The sequence below is a fragment of the Anneissia japonica genome, unplaced genomic scaffold, assembly GCF_011630105.1.
Source record: "Anneissia japonica isolate Jap-2015-1 unplaced genomic scaffold, ASM1163010v1 scaffold17412_len611537_cov169, whole genome shotgun sequence".
In the NCBI taxonomy this organism is placed as follows: domain Eukaryota; kingdom Metazoa; phylum Echinodermata; class Crinoidea; order Comatulida; family Comatulidae; genus Anneissia; species Anneissia japonica.
Window position 1 is genome coordinate 172,959 of NW_022695890.1, and position 19,368 is coordinate 192,326.

The 19,368-nt window shown below is 35.1% G+C and overlaps 3 protein-coding genes across 4 annotated transcripts; 2 read left to right on the plus strand and 1 right to left on the minus strand.

The window, feature by feature from the left end:
- Positions 1-232: 232 nt before the first annotated feature.
- LOC117101591 (cytochrome b-c1 complex subunit 2, mitochondrial-like) lies at positions 233-9,290 on the plus strand. Its single transcript, XM_033241573.1, has 11 exons — positions 233-358; positions 1,191-1,412; positions 1,995-2,116; positions 2,312-2,436; positions 2,811-2,966; positions 4,411-4,500; positions 5,085-5,290; positions 6,001-6,081; positions 6,938-7,014; positions 7,645-7,798; positions 8,828-9,290. The coding sequence occupies exons 1-11, from the start codon at positions 314-316 to the stop codon at positions 8,912-8,914; spliced, it is 1,365 nt and encodes a 454-aa protein (XP_033097464.1). The 5' UTR covers positions 233-313; the 3' UTR covers positions 8,915-9,290.
- A 2,093-nt stretch (positions 9,291-11,383) lies between these two features.
- Positions 11,384-14,420, plus strand: LOC117101592 (glutamate formimidoyltransferase-like). Its single transcript, XM_033241574.1, has 4 exons — positions 11,384-11,863; positions 12,244-12,495; positions 13,068-13,262; positions 13,502-14,420. Exons 1-4 carry the CDS (start codon positions 11,746-11,748, stop codon positions 13,900-13,902), a joined length of 966 nt encoding a protein of 321 aa, XP_033097465.1. The 5' UTR covers positions 11,384-11,745; the 3' UTR covers positions 13,903-14,420.
- Positions 14,421-14,600: 180 nt separating this feature from the next.
- LOC117101593 (glutathione S-transferase GST-6.0-like) lies at positions 14,601-18,152 on the minus strand. 2 transcript variants are annotated; one of them, XM_033241576.1, is made up of 4 exons: positions 17,931-18,152; positions 16,630-16,855; positions 15,883-16,065; positions 14,601-15,201 (listed from the first exon to the last, which is right to left on the minus strand). In XM_033241576.1, the coding sequence occupies exons 1-4, from the start codon at positions 18,124-18,126 to the stop codon at positions 15,024-15,026; spliced, it is 783 nt and encodes a 260-aa protein (XP_033097467.1). In that variant the 5' UTR covers positions 18,127-18,152; the 3' UTR covers positions 14,601-15,023. The 2 variants fall into 2 exon arrangements, with proteins under 2 accessions (XP_033097467.1, XP_033097466.1); XM_033241575.1 differs by lacking the exon at positions 17,931-18,152 and adding an exon at positions 17,288-17,648.
- Between the last annotated feature and the right edge of the window lie 1,216 nt (positions 18,153-19,368).

Genomic DNA, 19,368 nt, shown 5'->3' on the forward strand with positions numbered 1-19,368 from the left:
ATAATACGCAGTAATAATATTGAAATCATTATCGTGCTGTTTTAATAGATACATTTATTCAGAGGCTAGTGAGCGAACTAATGAAATACAAAATGGAAAGGTCCATGTATAATCATAGAGAAAATAGAACAGATAGATCTGTTCTATTTTCTCTATGGTATAATTGTATTTGGCCCAAATGATTGATTGATTGATGCGACTGCTGCAATTTTCTATTTTGTGAAGGGCGCCACCACCGACCATTGATCAATCGCCATATTGCCCCAGTTCAATTAAATTACCGGCGAGTATTGTTGTTGTCTTAAAAGTCATTATGTTGTTTCGTTCCAATTTGCGATTCATATCAAGAAGCGTATCGGTAAGAAAATTCAGTATTGCAGATCGTTTGGTCATTATTTAGGTTTATATTGGTCTTTTTTACAGATAATAATTATAATTTTGCTAGGCCTCCGATCCGTCAACAACAACGTCGTATGACACTGGATGATGAGAGGCCTTCACGTTTGCGGAAAAACCGGGTTTTCTCTAGCCTAAGCCTAGGCCTACGGCCAAACTGCTCTGTATTGTGGTTGTGTAGCGCATTGTTGGTTAAATGTTCTATCTTTAATCCACAGTATTTGCTCACGACACCACAGACTATATTTTTTTATACATTTTGTTTTATTTTAATTTAGCTCAAGGGAGATATTGCCCCCCCCCCCTCAGGCCCACTACCTACAATTACCAGCTATTATTAAGCCCAGCTAATGAATAACAACTCCCCTGGGCCAGCTAGCCTACGGCTAGGCGTCCAGGCTATCCTCTAGGGCATCCTGTTAGTCCTAGCTAGCCTTTTTTTTAATTTATAAACTTTATTTTTAAAATTTTATTTATATGCCTACTGAGTTTATGCTACAATTTTGAAGAAACACTGTGTGTGAATTTAAGCTTCATTCCTTCTCAATTTTGTACAGATGAGTTAGTGAGTGGTTTGCTTTACTGAACACTGTACTGATTAACTTGCCTTGCACATTGTTCTTACTGTAGTTTTATTTACTTTTTGAGTACAGTGTGTGCAAGATGCCATCAACAACATCATGTTTAATGTACAATTGTTCAATATTTGTTAAAAACAATAATCAAATTCATTTTATTTTTAGCCATCCATGTATCCAAATAGACAATTAGTTAAACTTATTTTTACTTATCAGAAACGTTTCCAAACGGCTCAGGCATCTGCAGCCACAGCGGACAGGAATGCTCTGCCTGCTCAAGATGCTCAGGTTTCTAAGCTGGCCAATGGGCTCACTGTTGCCTCGCTTGAGAACTACTCACCTGTCAGTAGGATCGGAATTATAGTCAACGCTGGGTCGAGATATGAAACTACTAAAAACCTAGGCGTCACCCACTGTTTAAGAGCATTTGCCAACTTGGTATGTGTATTGGATTTTTTTTTTGTAGTTATTTGTCATTTAACCATTTCATCTTCAGTATAAATTTCCATTTCGGAAAATGTAAAAATTTTAATTTAAAGAGGATAATCCATAATCCCTAAAATCAACAGTAAAGTGTTTAATAAAAAAGTATTTGAAGGATTCATAATTTTGGAGGACAATTATGCTATAGAAATTAGCTTATTAACTGCCAATGCTCATATAATTATGTACTGATATATTGTATGCTCCCTAATATTTGTCATGATGCTGAAGAGGAGTGATGGTAATGATGATGGGATTGACAAAAACGACCTTATGACAAGGATGTTATGTCACAAAGATGATTAGGACAACGGACCATTCCGCTAAACCCCACCCCTTGGATATCGTTGCTAAGGTCCCACAAAACACCCGCGTAGCCCTATTTTGATTGGTCAGTTGTTAAGTTTGATTTTCTATTCAGAAAAGTCTGTTACTAAATTGTAGAAGGCAGGGACAAATTTTAACAAATTTAATGACATGCAGCTGGTAATGATGACAAGGAGAATGATAAAGATCATTTTTTTTACCCCTCTCTAGACGTGTAAAGGTGCAACTACCTTCAGTATCACAAGAGGATTGGAAGATGCAGGAGCATCACTGGAGGCATCAACAACTCGGGATCACATGTTATACTCAATAAATTGCTTAAGGGATAACCTGTAAGTATATATTTTACAACAATTTGAAATTAACAGCCATTTATTGCATACAGTAAACTGTTTATCAACGATGCTTTCTGTGGTAAAAATCCAAAATTCAAAACTCTCACAATATTAATTAAAACTTTTCCATTCTTATGGAATGTATAAAGAATTAAAAATTTTTTTGTAATCATGCTAACATGTTTCTTTCAGAGATATAGCTGGAAATTATCTTATTAGTATTGCTGGGGGTCAAGAGTTCAGGAGGTGGGAGGTCAATGATAGTAAATACAGAGTGAACATTGATTTGGCTCTTGCTGAGACCCAGCCACAGATAGGTATGTGCACACTACACTTTCTACCCTTCATAGCTTTAAATAAACAGACCCTGCACATTAATCTTGATTACTGTATTACAAATATCTACAGTATTATATAATAATTTTCCTACAAAAGTTAATAGTTTTATAGAAACAAATATATTAAATACTATTATGTACAATTAACTTTTTAGGTAACTTAAGAGAGAATTGTTTTAATTGCCAGCAATTCATAAGTTTAATGACAAAAGATACTACTTTTAATATCAAATGCATCATTTAATCAACATAAATGTTTTGATATAAGCAGTAGAAAATTGTTTGTATTTTGTTATAATTATTATAAGTAAATAATTATGTTATTAATGTTTCAACTTAATTTCTTTTCTTAGACGTTATGGAACGTCTCCACGGGGCAGCTTTCAGAGGAAATCTCGGAAATTCTCTTTTCTGTCCAAAGTACATGCTGGACGCATTCACAACAGATGTGCTCAAAGATTTTGTCAATACGCACTTCACGGCTGAAAACATGGCTCTTGTTGGTGTTGGTAGGTGAAGTTAATTACTGTGTATGAGGCATGTCGTGGCAAAATGGTTAAATTGTTGCACAGGCCAGTATTGAGTAAATGAGCTATAAAATATGGGAGCTCAAAAAATTGTATAAAAATCCACATTTTTTTCACTATAGATCAACAATTTAATGTCTTACTAATCATGTCCCAAAGTATTAGTTTTGGAAGTGGTCAACGAATTATTTATTTAATTTTACTTAGATAGTTAATTCTATCAAACAATGTATGCACAGATAACTTTGGAAGACAATTACTCAAAATCATGGTTATCTTGAGTGCTGTACTTTCACTTTCCGATAACTTAGTATTGAAATGACCCCTCATTTAAAAGATCTCATAATCAGGTATCTGAAAATACCAATAACTTAATAACTTGAATTTTAATTTAAAATAGCCATTTTGCCACAACATGCCTCATATGTCCTAGCTTGGCTTAGAAGTATTACACAATAACATCACATCTGCTTTCTATCCCCTCCAGAAATTCTTTAATGTCTTTTTTTTTTTTTTAGAAGATGCAGGCAAAGTAAACCCTGCAAAAGATGAGTGAGTTACAGAGGCAGGGGCTGTAACTGACTTGCATTTAAAGCTTGAACATAGAGTGAACCATTTTTTAAGCCCATTCACAATGCAAGCTGAGGTATCCAAGCTTGCTGGTAGGTTAGGGCATGGGGCTCAGACTCCCAACCATGAGGTTGAAACCCTCAACAGCAACTGCTGCAATAACCGCCGCACTCTGATTATTCTAAAGCTTTTTTCAGATACCCCAGCTCAGGGATCCCTTATCTACAGTTATGATTATTAACACTCTGCCTCAGGGATCCCTTATCTACAGTTATGATTATTAACACTCTGCCCGCCAAAGACGGAGATCCCTGTGTTTGGTAAATCAACGCTTGACCGCCAAGCACGGAGATCTCCATGTTTCCTGGTTTTTTTACGGAGTCCGATAGATGGGGTAATTACCGACATGTACTAACAATTTGAAAACTATATTCAGTCTGGACTGTTTATGTTGTGTGTTCCGCTATTCCAATGTGACCTATTCTCATTGACCTCATATTGCACGGCGATACTGAAACGCGGTTACCTCAGCTTCATTGTGTGAATATGCGTAAAACAACAAAAGTTAGTCACCTTCATTTTACTGTTACGGACCTCAGATTGTGATTAGAATAAAGTGTTTGGTACCATTGTAAAGCTAAGATGTTTGTAGTTCTTGTAGTATTTATTACATGTCAATCTGATCACGTACACACTATCAAAAAGCTTCATAAAAGTGTTAAAATTCGCTAAAAAGTCTGGCGATGTCTGATACTATTTTTGCAAACCCTGCTGGTCAGATTGTTAATACTTGTTTATTAATTGGATATCAGAGTTCAGAAGCATGGATGTAAACATTTGTATGTTGTTATTATAGGAGTTGACCACGACACTCTTAAAGCTTTGGGTGAAAAATTGGCTGTGCAGCGGGGATCTAAAGTTAACAATGCTTCAAAATACGTTGGAGGTAAGTAGTTTACCCATATATGGGTGTGATAGGATATCATCATGCCCATATATGGGTGTGATATTTTATCATCTTGCCCATATATCACAAATTTGTCTCAGAAAAGTTTACAGTGCTTCGAAATACATCGGTGGTAAGTAGTTCAGAGATAAACAGTAGTGACAAACTCCTGTGATTTACCCATATACTGTATGGGTGTGATAGGACATCATCATATCCATATATGGATGTGATATGGCATCATCTTGCCCATATATGAGTGAATTTCAAATTTGTCTCAGAAAATTTGAATATATTGACAGATCATTATTAGGTCATTTAAAATTATCAAAGGCTTCACCTGGTAAAACGAAATTTAAATGACATTTTAAAAATTTAAAATATCTTTATATTTTCATTCATGCAGTGGACTTCCCACGTACTGGATAAATATTATTCTAAGGCTTAGGTGTCAAGTTGATTGTTGGAGTCAAATTGATTCCTTTGCTATATGTAACATACAAAACATTTTTGCTGAAAATAGAATATTCATACTTTCGAATAGCAACACCCAACAGTTCATGAAAACATGTCATTGTTGACAGGTGTTGAAAGCAGGGCGCAGAATCGTAGTGAACTGGTCCATGCCGCTGTGGCCGTAGAGGGCGCTGGCATTCAGAATCAAGATGTACTCACACTCTCAGTAATGCAGTACCTGCTAGGGCCTGAACCATGCGTGAAGTGGGGATCCCACATGGCCACGTCAAAGCTGAACCAAGCTGCAGCTAAAGCAACGCAGTCGCCCTTCCATGTGAGTTATCAGTGTTTAATATCTGTTTATCCAAGTCAATGCTATCATTATTATTAGGTGTATGTAGTGTTGTAATAGGAAGACGAGCATGTCTGATTATGTAAAGTTTGTCCAATGGACACACCACAACAGATTCTGTATAGTGATGTAGGAAAACTCTTTTTCTCTAAGTATGTCTGTCACAGGGCCATTTTGATCATCATCCTTATCTGTGTGACGTATGTGAGTTAAAAAAAAAATTGATTGCCTGATAGTACTAACTAGTAGATGTAAGCACACATTAAAAAAATTAATTTGCAAGCTTCATTATGAAATTATAGATTCCTCAAGTGTCTGAAATGCACGTCCGAATTTATGGAATTGCTATAGAGGAGGACTATATAATACACAGAATCAAATATACAATACTCCAATCATAGTTTTCAAATTTGTTTGCGTCTTTCAGGTTTAAGTTAAACTATATTTATTACAAAGTCCTAGACCAACACAGGGTTGTTTTTTTCTGGTACTGTATGCATAAATACAACAAAAAACAACACAAAATGACAGTTCAAAAATAGTTTGACTAGTGGTAAAACACAACAATTTGGCATGTAAAATAAGATCTACTGTAGGCAAGTTTAACTGTATTTTGGTATTTGACCGACCTATTTCATTCCTGTTCCAGATTAACTTTGCGAACTAAACTGAAAATATTTTGTTTCTTGTAGGCAAGCTGTTTGAATTTGAGTTATGCTGATACAGGTCTGTTTGGGTTCTATGTACTTGGCCAAGCCAACGAAATGCAGTCAGTAAGTGTTAATAATCAACCTATAAAGTGTCATACTCATTATTTTTTTATGTTGCACATTAGCCATTAGGCAAGACTTCTTTAGCGAACCTCCCGCCCGCCAATAATACTGATTTCGAATAAAAAAAGAAAAAATATTTTTGGCCAATTAGCGCACACACTGCCACAAGAAAGTTTTAGAAAAAAATAACAAATTTTATTTTTATTATGCCCGCTGCTGCCTTGAAATCTCCAAAAATATGTTATGTATATTTCTTCCCAATTATATAGATTTAAAGCATTTAACCATCCCATTACTACATTGTTTACATTCACCAATAAAATTTTATTTTGTCCTCCGTCTGGATGTTTTTTGGTAAAAGTATTTGCTAAATAAGAAAACAAAATGTTATTTTTATTTTTCTCCTGCCCTCCTCTGACGTTTTGAAAAAAAAATAAGTTTTGCGAAACTAGGTATAAAAATAGTCTTGACTTATGATGTTCTAGAATTTCTTACAACATGTTTGTGTCAAATGCTTAGTACCTTATTTTTACTTTATAATCTGTTTTTTTATCACTTCAAGCAGAGTACAGTTTTCATATATAAATGAAAATAATGATATTTTTATATATGAAATATATCTTTTTTTTTTAGTTGTGTTCTCTTCCCTTGATCCAAAATAGATTAGTTCTTTTCTTTATATTTATGTTTATATTTTTCTTTTAATTAATGATCATTTGAATTTTATTTCCGATTTGCATTTTTTTGTTTTTTGTTCATTTGATTGTGAAACCAGTGCTGCATCACTGAAAGTGCTATAGCAATAAAGACAAAATAAATAATAAATAAAAATAAAATATTTTGAAATTTAAAATAGGTTCTCAAAGCTGCAATGGGGCAATTTGGTGGATTAACAAAAGGCAATATTGATGAGAAAGACTTTCAGAGGGCAAAGTAAGTCAACAATTCCTAGTCTATGTGAGGATTGAATTCTACTCTAGCCACCAGCACAAGCTTGGTGACCTAGTTGTGTGAAACCAGGCTAATATCTTTTGGTTGTAGATTTGATTCCCACTTGCAGTATTTTAGGACATACTGAGTATTCAGTGTCACATTGGAAATAATAGTATGTTTGTTGAATTCCTAATCTTATTGTAAATATTTGTTGGGCCTTTTGTATTGATCATTTTATATAAATTCCAAGTATTCCTTGTAAAATTATATTGCTAAATTAACATTATAATTATATATAAGCAATATTAATTAATATTTTGATTTTTTGTTTATTGAAATTCTTTAAAAAAAAATCTTTTTTGTAATTGTTTTTACCATTTCTGTATTTGTAATTGTCCTTTTTGGAGCGTGAGTTAGTTCTCTTATAAAGCAATCCTCAGGCATTGTACTGTTGCTGTATTTTATATTTAATGTTTTACCTTTATGAAGTTACTGTATGTTTTATTTTTTTGTGCCTGAAAGTAAATAAAATATAAAAAATATAAATATCTTCTTAGTTACTTAAGTTCATTGGATGTATGTATATGATACTGTATATATAACATTTTAAATATATTAATTTATTTCAAGGAACCAATTGAAGTCTTCATTAATGATGCAGTGTGAAGACCAGGGTACCTTCTTTGAGCACCTTGCAGTACAGAGTCTAACCACTGGAAATTATCAACCACTTACTGATGTACTCAAGCAGATAGACAACATCAAACCTCAAGATGCCGTAACGGTAAATTATCATCTGATATTAGGCCCTGTTCAGACTATCAGATCTTGTTGGATAAAAACATGTGACATGCCTAAATATGGTCATGATGACATCACATCATCACCATATATAGGCACATCATGACTATATATGGTCATGATGACATCACATCAAAGAAAATTTGGTAATCTGGACAGAGCTTTATTTTTTACATCAAGTTAAAGTAGTGAAGATGAAGATGATGGGTATGAGGATCTGGGGTGCATGCGGTGGAGGGGGGGGGGGGGGTGCAGACAGTGCGATTGTAACTCTCCCCCCCCCCCCAAATATATTCTCATTTTTTTCTCACCTCAGCCCCAACCAAGGTGAGACTGAGATGGTGTGGATTCTGACGCACCCCCTACCACCAAATCCTGCATTCGCCCCAGAGGATGGTGGTGGTGGTAGTGATGATAATGGTATTGTTGATGGTGATAATATTATCAATGATCATGAAGATGTAGTAATGCTGATGAGTTAGTAATAATAGTAATATTGATATAAAAAATAACGATATTACTTCATGAATGATAATTTGTGCTGTGTTATTTATTTTATGTATAAATTATGTTGTTAGTATTTATTGGCTTTTATTTTTTTAAAACTAATGTGTGTGCTTTGCCATATTTTTTTTCAATAACTATTTTTCATAATTTGTGTATATACAATTTAATTGTATATTTATTGTCTAGTCTTTTAATTGTGTGCTTTGAATAATTTATTTAACGTAATGTCTATACTGTTTTCTATGTTAATTAACTTGTCTTTAAATTTCCTGATGCAATTTTATTAACAATTTTATATTGAAATACAATTTTAGCTGCTGTTTTGTAATATTGTTGTACCTACAGTAAATAAAATAAACAAGAAAATAAATACAGAAAATGATAATCTACCTTGTGTATTTATGTGTGCTTGCAAATTTATAAGTTTTATGTTTTAGTTTGTGTTTAATTTAATAATGTTTACAATTAAATCTTTAATCATTTTTTTATATTTTATTCCCAACAGGTTGCAAAGAAAGTGTTCAACGGCAAACCGGTGATGGTTGCCAATGGCGATTTAGTAAACACACCATATTTGGATGAACTGTTATAAAGGCACACTGTTGCCAGTACTGCCCTCTAGAATTAACAATATTTAATGAGCTGTTCTTCGAATCTCAACACTTTATTATAATCAAATATGTTGCCAACTTTGCGCACCATAGATGGTTTCTATATACCATCAATATCTCATTGGTGCACCATACTTGCCTAATTGGCCAATAAAAATATATTTTTACCTACTGTAATACTAAGCTATACTGGTCTGAAATAGTGTTGTAGTAGAAATAATTATTGCGGTACTGCTTGCATATTGTTAAATATGATTTATTTTATTATTGTTCCTCATATTAACTTTAAAATGATAAGGCAATGACCATAAACAGAATTTATGAATAGAGTTTGATTAAAAAGTATGTTGAAAATTATAAAATGCTTTGTTATATGCTGTTATTTGTGTCAACTTTTCAATTATTTAATATGAAATTCTGTAATTGTTATGCAATATGAAGCTTATTAAAGGTAAACCAGGTACCCATTAACTCCTGGGTGGAGAGGCAAACATAGGTAAAGTGCCTTGTCCAAGGAGACAAGCGAAATTTACATTGAAGGTTCGAGCCCCCGACTTTGAGAGACCGAAATGCAACCACTCCCCCAACTACTCCCACGAAGCTGTGCATGATTGTGTATATGAATATATTCATGAGAATGAATATTCATAAGCTGACATATTCAACAAAAATATTGCACATAGTGGTTTCGAATTACATTATAAAGGTGTTTCCTTTCTTTATTCAATATAAAAAAACATCAAAAGAATACAATGTTTCTTTCTATTTCAAATACGTTTTTTCAAGTTCTTTTCATTACCTTGGTGTTCTATTTACCAAAATTTTAAATATATACAGTATTATCATTTTTATATATTTGAATAATTTATACAGCATAACATTTTATTCTATAAATTATATTAAAGGTGTACCTGATAAAACAATAGATAACCTCAGATGCCCAGATTGAAAATTATTGGAATTTTCAAAGAAAAAAAACTGCCTATAAAAAAATACAGTATACATTACACCACTGTATGTGATGGTATATTTAAGACAGCATTGCGCCCTCAGACCACATCAAATTGCATTAAGATTAGGGACAAGGCAGTGATAGTCAAGCCGTCCATCCGTAAACATCGATGTGCTATTAATCCTCCGATGTCACTCACCCACTGTTACATTTATATTCATAAAACGTATGTGCATTATATTTGTTGTTATAGTTTGATCTTCAAATACTTTTAATTGACTTTAAACGATTGTTATCATTTCCGATAAATTGATTTTATCGAAGAAACGAAGTATCGAACTTTAAATGAATACGTTGTGTATAACGAATCATTATAATTCATTACTTATAATACGAAATTAATGTAGTGTTTTAGTATAGTTTGTTATAATAGGATAGCATTGCTATGAAACGATGTATGCTGTGTATATTAAGAACAGTGTACAGTAAATAAGGATAGGTCCAGCAGCATGAATCGAGGCCACATACCTGTGAGGGACGGTCACAAGCGACGATTGTTATAATCGTCTTTTATAGCTCCATGATCACAGTAACACAGTTTTATACTAGTTATTTACTTTAATCGTTGTGTATTATTTAATTATACTTTTATTTAGTTCATGTAATGCGATATTATATGCAGCTAGTTGTAGCATAGAGAAAATAGAACAGTTCTATTTTTTTCTCTATGGTTGTAGGATTATTATTATATTTCGTTATACTTTGTTAATCATGTATAATCCCATGTTAGCGTTACTTTGAGCACAGTCGAATAGTTGGAGGTAATGACTTTACCACCTTACTGTTACTTTTGTTTACAGTACCGCAACTATATGGGGTTTGAGCCGCTATATCTCACTATTGTGGAAAGACTGTGCTGTTAACTTAACATTCATCTTTTAATTTGAATCTTTCTAATTGTTATCGTAAACTGATTTTTACTTGATCGTAATAATTGCTTTAAACTATCGTGAATTAATTTAACATAGATTTGAGTTTCGTTTATATGCTTTCTGTAATGATTTAATTTGGTTTAAATAAGTTCTTTTAATCGGCATTGGCTTTTGAATCATAACTTATATAATGGGTACATTCATATTTATATAATTATTCTGATAAGCATAATACAGTTTGTGACCTTGAAACCTTTGGAATAGATCATCTTAATTAAAGTCTAATAATTTGTTACATTTATCCAGTCTCTTCTCAGTCTGTCCAGCGTTTGAATCAGTGTTTAGTTTTAATTCAGTCTTCGCTCGTCTCACATCTTTAACGCTATTCAATTTTATTATATCCGCTGGACCAGTTCCGACGGTGACATGTACAACTGTAATTATAAGATATCATAATAAATCGAAATGCACGCCATCGTGTTGTGATTCAATATTTCGAAATTGATTATGTCATCACAGTAATTGTGTTTTTTTAGTTGGGAGCCCTCTACAGCATGGACGACTTAGATTGTCAACAACGTCCCTGGACAATGCATGAGCTGCATCAATCTATATTCTGAAGCTGCATGCAGATAACATCCCTATCAAGTTAAAAGAAGTTGGTTTAGGCCTACGTTCAGAAAAAACAAACCCAATTTTGATTCGGCTTTTCCGGGATTTGCGGTTTAGGCCTAGGCCTGGTAAGAAGTTGGCTATTATTGCCGTGGCCTAGAGGCCTAGGCCTAGCCTGCCAGTGATTGTGTATGTATGATGGGTTGCCATATGATGACATGATTATTGGCTAGCCTATGCCACACACCAACTGTTCGTCTGACTGACAAGGGCCTAGGCATGATATTAGAAACGGTGTGTCAGTACGAATATTAAAATGGCAACTCGAGTAGCTGCATGTCTACTTAACGTTTCGGAGGCCTTAAATAAGAGCATTGTTGAAAGTATAGCAGCAAGTGCAACGAATCAGGCAGACTATCTCTCATCAGATCATAGTAAGTGACATGGATGTGGGACTCATCGTGTAGGCCTAGTCTGAAAAGTCGCGTTGCATTTTGTTTTTTAATGGACCCTAGCAGCAGGAGGAGGTGGCTTTGGTTTGGGGGACCCCAATTTTAAACCCCTTGTCAGCGAATGTATGTAGCCACAATTGCTTATAATATTAAAAGCCAATAAAATATTTTATTTTGATTTATTTTGATAGCATTAAATACTTTGGATTTAAAGACCATGAATTTTGTAATTTTTTTTTTGGTGGGGTCAGGGGATGCCTTGTGGCATACATTTTTCATGTAAAAATATAAAGATTCTGTCTTTATCAGGTGAAGATAAACCAAAAGGATGCTAACCATTTTGGATATGATTGTTTTTGTAGGTGTTTTAAAATCTTCCTCCACTGTGCTCAATATTTTCAACGATAAAGATTACAACCGATCTGTAATAACAATCGCAGGACCTTTGCAATGCTTGGCTGATTCTGTATACCGTGCTTGCCAGTCTGCCTTTGAACAGATCAATCTGTCCAAACATAGTGGAGGTCATCCGAGACTTGGTGCCGTGGATCTTGTTCCAGTACATCCATTATCTGAAGATGTTAGCCTGGAAGACTGTGGGGCTGTAGCCAAAAGTAGGTTTTTTTAATTGAAGTTTTTGTTAGTTCATCTTTATGTTTTTTTCTTTCACATTTCCAAACATCTCTTTACTTATTCCTAAGAGGTCTCTGAGATCTAGTTCAGAGTCTCTACTTGCTCATTCCACTCGCCCGTCGACAAAGCATTATGGTAGTCGTTCTTTCTCTTGGGCTTCTGTCTTTCTTTGGAATGCTCTGCCTATTACAATCCGACAGGCAACTTCCATTGATAATTTTAAGGCAGCTTTAAAAACTCACCTTTTTAACTTGTATTTTTCTTAATTTTTTTTCCCGAATTTTATTTTTACTGTTAAGCGCATTGAGGCTTTAGCATAATGCGCTATATAAGCCAAAATTATTATTATTATTATTATTATTACTTGTTTTTAGAGTGCATAGAGACTTTTTGTATTTTGCACTTTATAAATTTTAAACCATTAACCTTTTAAACTTTCATGTAATCTTGAGCTGACATCTATTCATAAAAATAAATATGTACCATATGTATTCTCACTTCAGAAAATTTCATGAAGACCAATAAATACTTTTAATTGAATTTTCTTCCCCAGATATTGCAGAAAGACTAGCTGCTAATATTCCAGGCACTTCGTTCTTTTTGTTTGGCGAGAGTGATTCTCCTCTTAAACGAAGTTTAGTGCAGCGAAGAAAAGAGGTGGGATGGTACCATGGTAGATTTGGGATGGACTACAGCGCTTTGAAGTTTGACGTTGGATCATCTCCATGCTCCAGATATGGTTTAACAGGTAAAAAGATTACATTTTTTTAAAGATTATTTCTAAAGCACATGGTTTTTCCAATTTCAATTATACTAAAAGCCCCTCCTAAATTCTCAGTGATATTTAGTCTATGTCGAGTAGGCCTATATTGTGTGTATGTTTGCTTGTGAAGTTATTAGGGGTTCCTGATACCTTCACAAGCAGGGGGAGCCTCAGAGGTATATCCTCAACATTTGTGCCTAAATTAGAATAAATTCATTTTGCAGGTATAGGTGCGTCTCCTTATGTAATGAACTGCAATGTCACAATTGCTACACAAGACTTTGAATTTGGTCGTCACATTGCATCAAAAATCCGTGCAACAGCGCCCTCTGGATTACCAGGAGTCCAGTCCATGGCTTTCAAGCATGAAGGACAAATAGAAATTGCTTGTAATGTTGAGTCCACTGTAACCTGGGATGAATCACGCGAGAAATATGTGTATACACACACCGATGCATCAACGCTGACATCGCTTGTAGAGAGATTAGCATCAGAGAGAAGCGTGAAGCTGGTAGGAACGGCTCTTGTAGGATTCAGTCCACAGGAGGCTCTCCATCAAGCACAGCATGCCTTGGCCACTGGGCAACGTCAGTTTTGGAAAACAAGATCCACGATAACAATGTGATAGCTAGTTAATAAGGAGCTTTTTATTGCGTGATGCGGTAAAACTAGACCGTAACAACGTCGCTAATAATTCATCTGTGCATGCGGGAAGTTTTCCTCATCGCATGGATTCTAGGATGCCATTTGACAAAATCATTGTTGAGCAGTGAACATAGGACGGTCACGCATGAGTGAATCCGTAAATGGGCGTGGTTAGGCATCGCTAACATCTCTCGGAAGTAGTCCAGAATGATCATTTAGGGTTATTTAGGGTTTCTAAGGCCAAACGTGCGGGTGGCAGCTATCCCCAATAGTAAGCCCGGGGCCCCAGCCCCACGAATGCTGTCTTGTGGGGCTGGGGCCCTGGACTTACTATTGGGTATAGCTGCCACCCGCACGTTTGCTATTTGTATTGTAAAGAGACCATGTATTATGCAAGTCCTCAACCATTACCAAAAAATTTTACAACAATGGCGAAAATTTACTGTACATGTAAGAGTTTTTTTAATAATAAAAAAAGCATTTTTTAGGTCAATACAATTATGATGTATAATCTGTTTTTATAGACTATCAAAAGGAATAATACATATTAACAGTTAACAAAAATTGAGAATACTGTTCCAACCATTTGCACATCTAGAAGGCACTCCGGGCCCTCTGGATATCTTAACTTTCAATTTTACCAATTAAAAAAAAATAATATAATATATAATATATATATTTTGTAAAGCACTATAGGATATAGATTTTTGTATAATTCATCCAAATATATAGTGATATTTTAAGCCCTCTATATTATCATTCAAAGAACCAGCACTATATCATTCCCTCAAGTACAAACTTATCTTTGTTTCCACAAATAAATGACAGTCTTGCATGTCACAGCCAATCATAAAAACAGAGAGCCAAGGATGTTTACATTTTCACCAGACATGAGCATGTGAATGCCAATCTGATGGAATTCAATTATTTTAATTCCACGATTAATATTCTTTTTTGTTTTTAATAATTTACCTAATGTTTTTGAGATTATTTATGATATAGAGGTCGCTCTATATATACACACACATATATATATATATACACACACACACACATATATATATATATATATATATATATATATCCCACAAAGCACCATTTTCATAAGCTTCCACCACTTGGCTTTGGTTTCCTGATAAACGCTTTCTTGAAGCCATCTCGTTGTTTGATCCGTTCCACGTAGTCTACCAGTACAGGGTAGTCTTGTAAGATCGCGCCGCTTTGTATCACCGAGGCCCACCACATGTTGTAACCTAGAACACAATCTGCAGCAGTAAACCTGTAATCAAAAGAGGAGGGAGAGAGACTATTAGATTTTAGTATAATTTAAGAACTTACTCAGTTACATAATATCCCATTGTTGAAATTACAAATCTTGTGCGTGTTCGTTATGTTGACACTCTCAACTAGATTTGTGATGACGTCTAGGAATCCTCCTAACCTATGCATTAAAATGGCCTGTCGCTAAACCTGGATGGAGCAATGTACCTGTGACGTGATCACAAATCTAGTTAAGAGCATTCAAGAACCCCATTGGAAATAAGTCGTTTTTATACAACTTTAATGGGCTATCCTAGTATACCATGGTTTACAACATCGCATTTTATTGAGTTTAATTTTAATCTTTTTCCCTATTTTAAAGTATGTATTTACTTTTAAGAAAATCATTGTTATATTTGCTATTTATTGTTCTGACATTGCGGTATACTTAATAAAGTTAAGTCAAGTCACGAACGTGCACAAGATTCATAATTTAAGAAATGGGATATTATATAATTGAGTATGCTAAATCAGTTCTCAAATTATTTAAAATTGTTAAACTTTTTCTTCAACTTGTTTTGTTGCTATTACTACTACAGTCAACTTATAAAATCAGTAGGAGATGATTTAGTTTGGCCTGGATGGACTCTACTGTAATATTCTAAACCATGGGTAGCTGTCATTCTCCACACAACTTTACCTGTCTCCACATATATACTGCCGTTTCTCCAGGACACTTGATAAATATGCAGCAATCTCTTTGAACTTATTTGTCATCTTTTCTACTAGCGCCGTGTCTCGCTGATCCTCTGGCATGTGTGTTAGCTGCATGTACAATGGTTCTAGCACTGGGTCAATGGTTGCTGTCGCATAGCATATCCAACTGTTCAAAAGAATCAGCAACAATTTGAGGCATGTTGTGGCGAAATGGTAAAGTTGTCGCACAGTCTAGTATTGAGTAAATGAGCTATAAAATATGGGAGCTTAAAAAATTGATAAAAAATCCAAATTTGTTTTTCACTGTAGGTCAACAGTTTAATGTCTTATTAATCATGTCCCAAAGTATTAGTTGTGGAAGTGGTTAACAAATTGTTTATTTAACGTTATTTTTCATAGTTCATTCTATTAAACAATGTATGCACAAATAACTTTGAAAGGCAATTACTCAAAATCTTGACTAAGAATACTGTACTTTCACTTTCCAATAACTTTGTATAAAGAAAATTATAATTATCATATTTCAGTTTTCCTATTAGAATGAGGACAAATAAAAAATGTTGTTCTTATACTGCATGAAACCTCTAAAAGGCTTTAATTGATGATACACAAAATTGACGTCCGGTTTAATGTGTACACTGCAGTATATAAATAATGTATGAAACCTTTAGAAAAATGTATATGAAAAAGTGTTGTTTGCAAGTGAATTACAGTAAGCAAGCAGACCTACTTGTAATATTCCGCCCTCTCCAAGTAGTGTGGAGCTAGACCACCAAATAGGTCTGCAAGATACATACAGATTGCTCCAGACTCTAGTACAATGACATCGTTGTCAAGTTTCAATGCTGGGATAGTGCCATGTGGATGCACGCTCTTCTTGTAATTCTCCATGTCCGTCATGTTTTCCCCATGAAGAGTAACCTTCTCAACCTGAAATTTGTCTTCAATTCCCAACTCTGATGAGAAATTGAATTGTGATAACCCATTATCAACATTTTTAGACTGTTTTCAAGCCACGTAATTATTATATAAATACTAAAATTTTTAGTAAAATAAATTCTAACAAATCCAGCATCCTATTTTAACCATTATTTTAAGCAGTTACTTTATATCCTGGTAAATTAAAATAAAATTAGGTCAAAATGACCCCCACCCCGGGCTGAAAGGACTCGGGGGTATACGTGGCAGCAAAAGCCAAACGACCTGACACTACCACTATTAGCCTTCTGAAAATGAGATTACGTAAAATGGGGAATTCCCCTAGAATATATTTGAATATTGAAAAGCGTGGCCGAAAACCTGAGCATTGGAATACTGTAACCAGCTTACATTACACAGACAGATTCAAAGCAGTACTTAGTATTAATTGCATTGCAGTTGGGGTTTACCTGCAATAAGCCATGCACATCTTGATGAACGAAATGGGAAACTATGATAGAGAGTCATTCGCCGATGGCACTTGGCATTCTTTCGATATTTCCTATGAAGCGCTAGACCACCAAGTGCAAAGGCTGCCCCTCCTCCAAGTGCTACACACAGGCAGATAATTGCAGTATTCCTAAAAGGTGCATACCACCGCATGCCATTGTAAACCACCGAATACCACCGCATAATGATGACCGACAGTTATTGAAATAATAAGCGTATTTCATATATACGTCAAAGTGTGAAGAGCATAAGCCTATTTTACAAACTAGAGCCGCACCACTACCACACCAAACAAAAGAACACCACATGCCCACCAGTCAATCAATCACAAACTATCATCATAGAAGTATAGAGGGCAGCATTCTCAAAATTAAAATCTGGTCGCTTTCTAAAATTTGAGATCCCCACTCTTTGCAAACTACTAACAATTCTTTACACAAAGCTAACCCTGTAAATGGAGACCGAACCCAGAGACCGCACTTAATTATCAGGTCCCCAAAAAATAAATAGAAATGGAGGATTCGCTAGGCCTATCTAGCAATTGTCATCGTTGCACCCCAACTGCGCTCGATGCTGCTGAACTTTGACTATCCTACTACCTACCTGCAATAAACCAAGCACATCTTGAAGAGCGGAATGGGAAACTATGATAAAGAACCATATGCCGAGGCCGTTTGGCTTTTCTTCTATATCTCCTAGCAAGTGCTAGGCTACCAAGAGTGAGGACTGCCCCGCCCCCAATAGCCACACACAATCCGATAACTGTGGTGTTTACAACATCAGCAGTCACTCCCGCCATGTTTCGATAAGTTTAATTTCCCTAACGTTGAGGGCACCACATACAGTACATAGTACCAGAGCTTTTAAATTTAATTAAGAGAGCCATATAGAGAAATATAGTTGGTTGGATTTCCAACTTATATAGCTGAAGCTGTGGTTTGATATAGTCCATCAGCTCATGCATAGGTCCATTATATGGAGTAGGAAAGCAAAAAACCCAATCCTATGATCCCTAGTGGCTCGTAAAGGATTTAGTTAATTTACCGTTAGTAGACCTTAGTGTTATTCCGGTAATTGCTCTTACAAGGGGAAAACATATGTACCATAGGTAAGCGGGCGACTTTAATAGTTCCTCGCCAAAACAGAGGTCAGTGAGGTGCTCCTATCCATATATGTGGATACATTAAGGTTGTTAAGTGCATTGTCAGTTCTTATTTGAATTCCTGTTTACACCATTGTATCCCAATATTACTCTCGGAATGCTCGTTGCTGAACATTTTCTATGAGTGATATTGGGTGAGAGAGAAATGCCAACTGGGCAGGGATATTCAAAAACAATAGGCCTAAGTGTTTTATACTGCCAATAAATCAGATTAGGGCGCATATAGGGTTCATTTCAGGGCCTATTTGCTGATTATTAAAAATATAACGTCGATTTTACAGCGCCCCAAACAGGCTGCAAATTGTTTGCCTATGTGCTTTATTCTCTAAAGAGGGCTGGTATTGGGGTTTTAGTTGGCTACAATAATTTAGCAATTTTATAGGTCTATTGAGTATGATAAATACAGGAGTTACCTATTTATTGGGAGTAAAAGAAGCAGTGACCCAACGATGGGACTGGAGGCCCTGTGGATTTATGAGATTGGGCCCTTTTTGGGCAGTCACCAGTTCTGTGATAGGGTCGTTTTTAATGTCTGTCATCGTATTATAAATGCTTTTAACGGGCCCTTTTTGGACAGTCACTAATTCCGATTTTAGATGCGCTCGTATTTCATATCGGCGGTTGATCCAAGAATTTGAAGGGAAAGAAAAGAGCGAGGCGGGACTTTCACAAATGGAGGGTCTATAAAATATTAATGATCGTTAGATTGCTGGAAATGGCACTTAAAGATTTAAAATTTCTCCATTTTAAAAACAAATGTTGACAAATTTTGAGGGGCCTCGGGCCGACAGGGCCCCCTTTAATCCGGTACTGGATAAAGGCCTATGTCCCACAGTCGATATCAGATATATGTTATGTTGTTATGTATCGGAAAAGCCC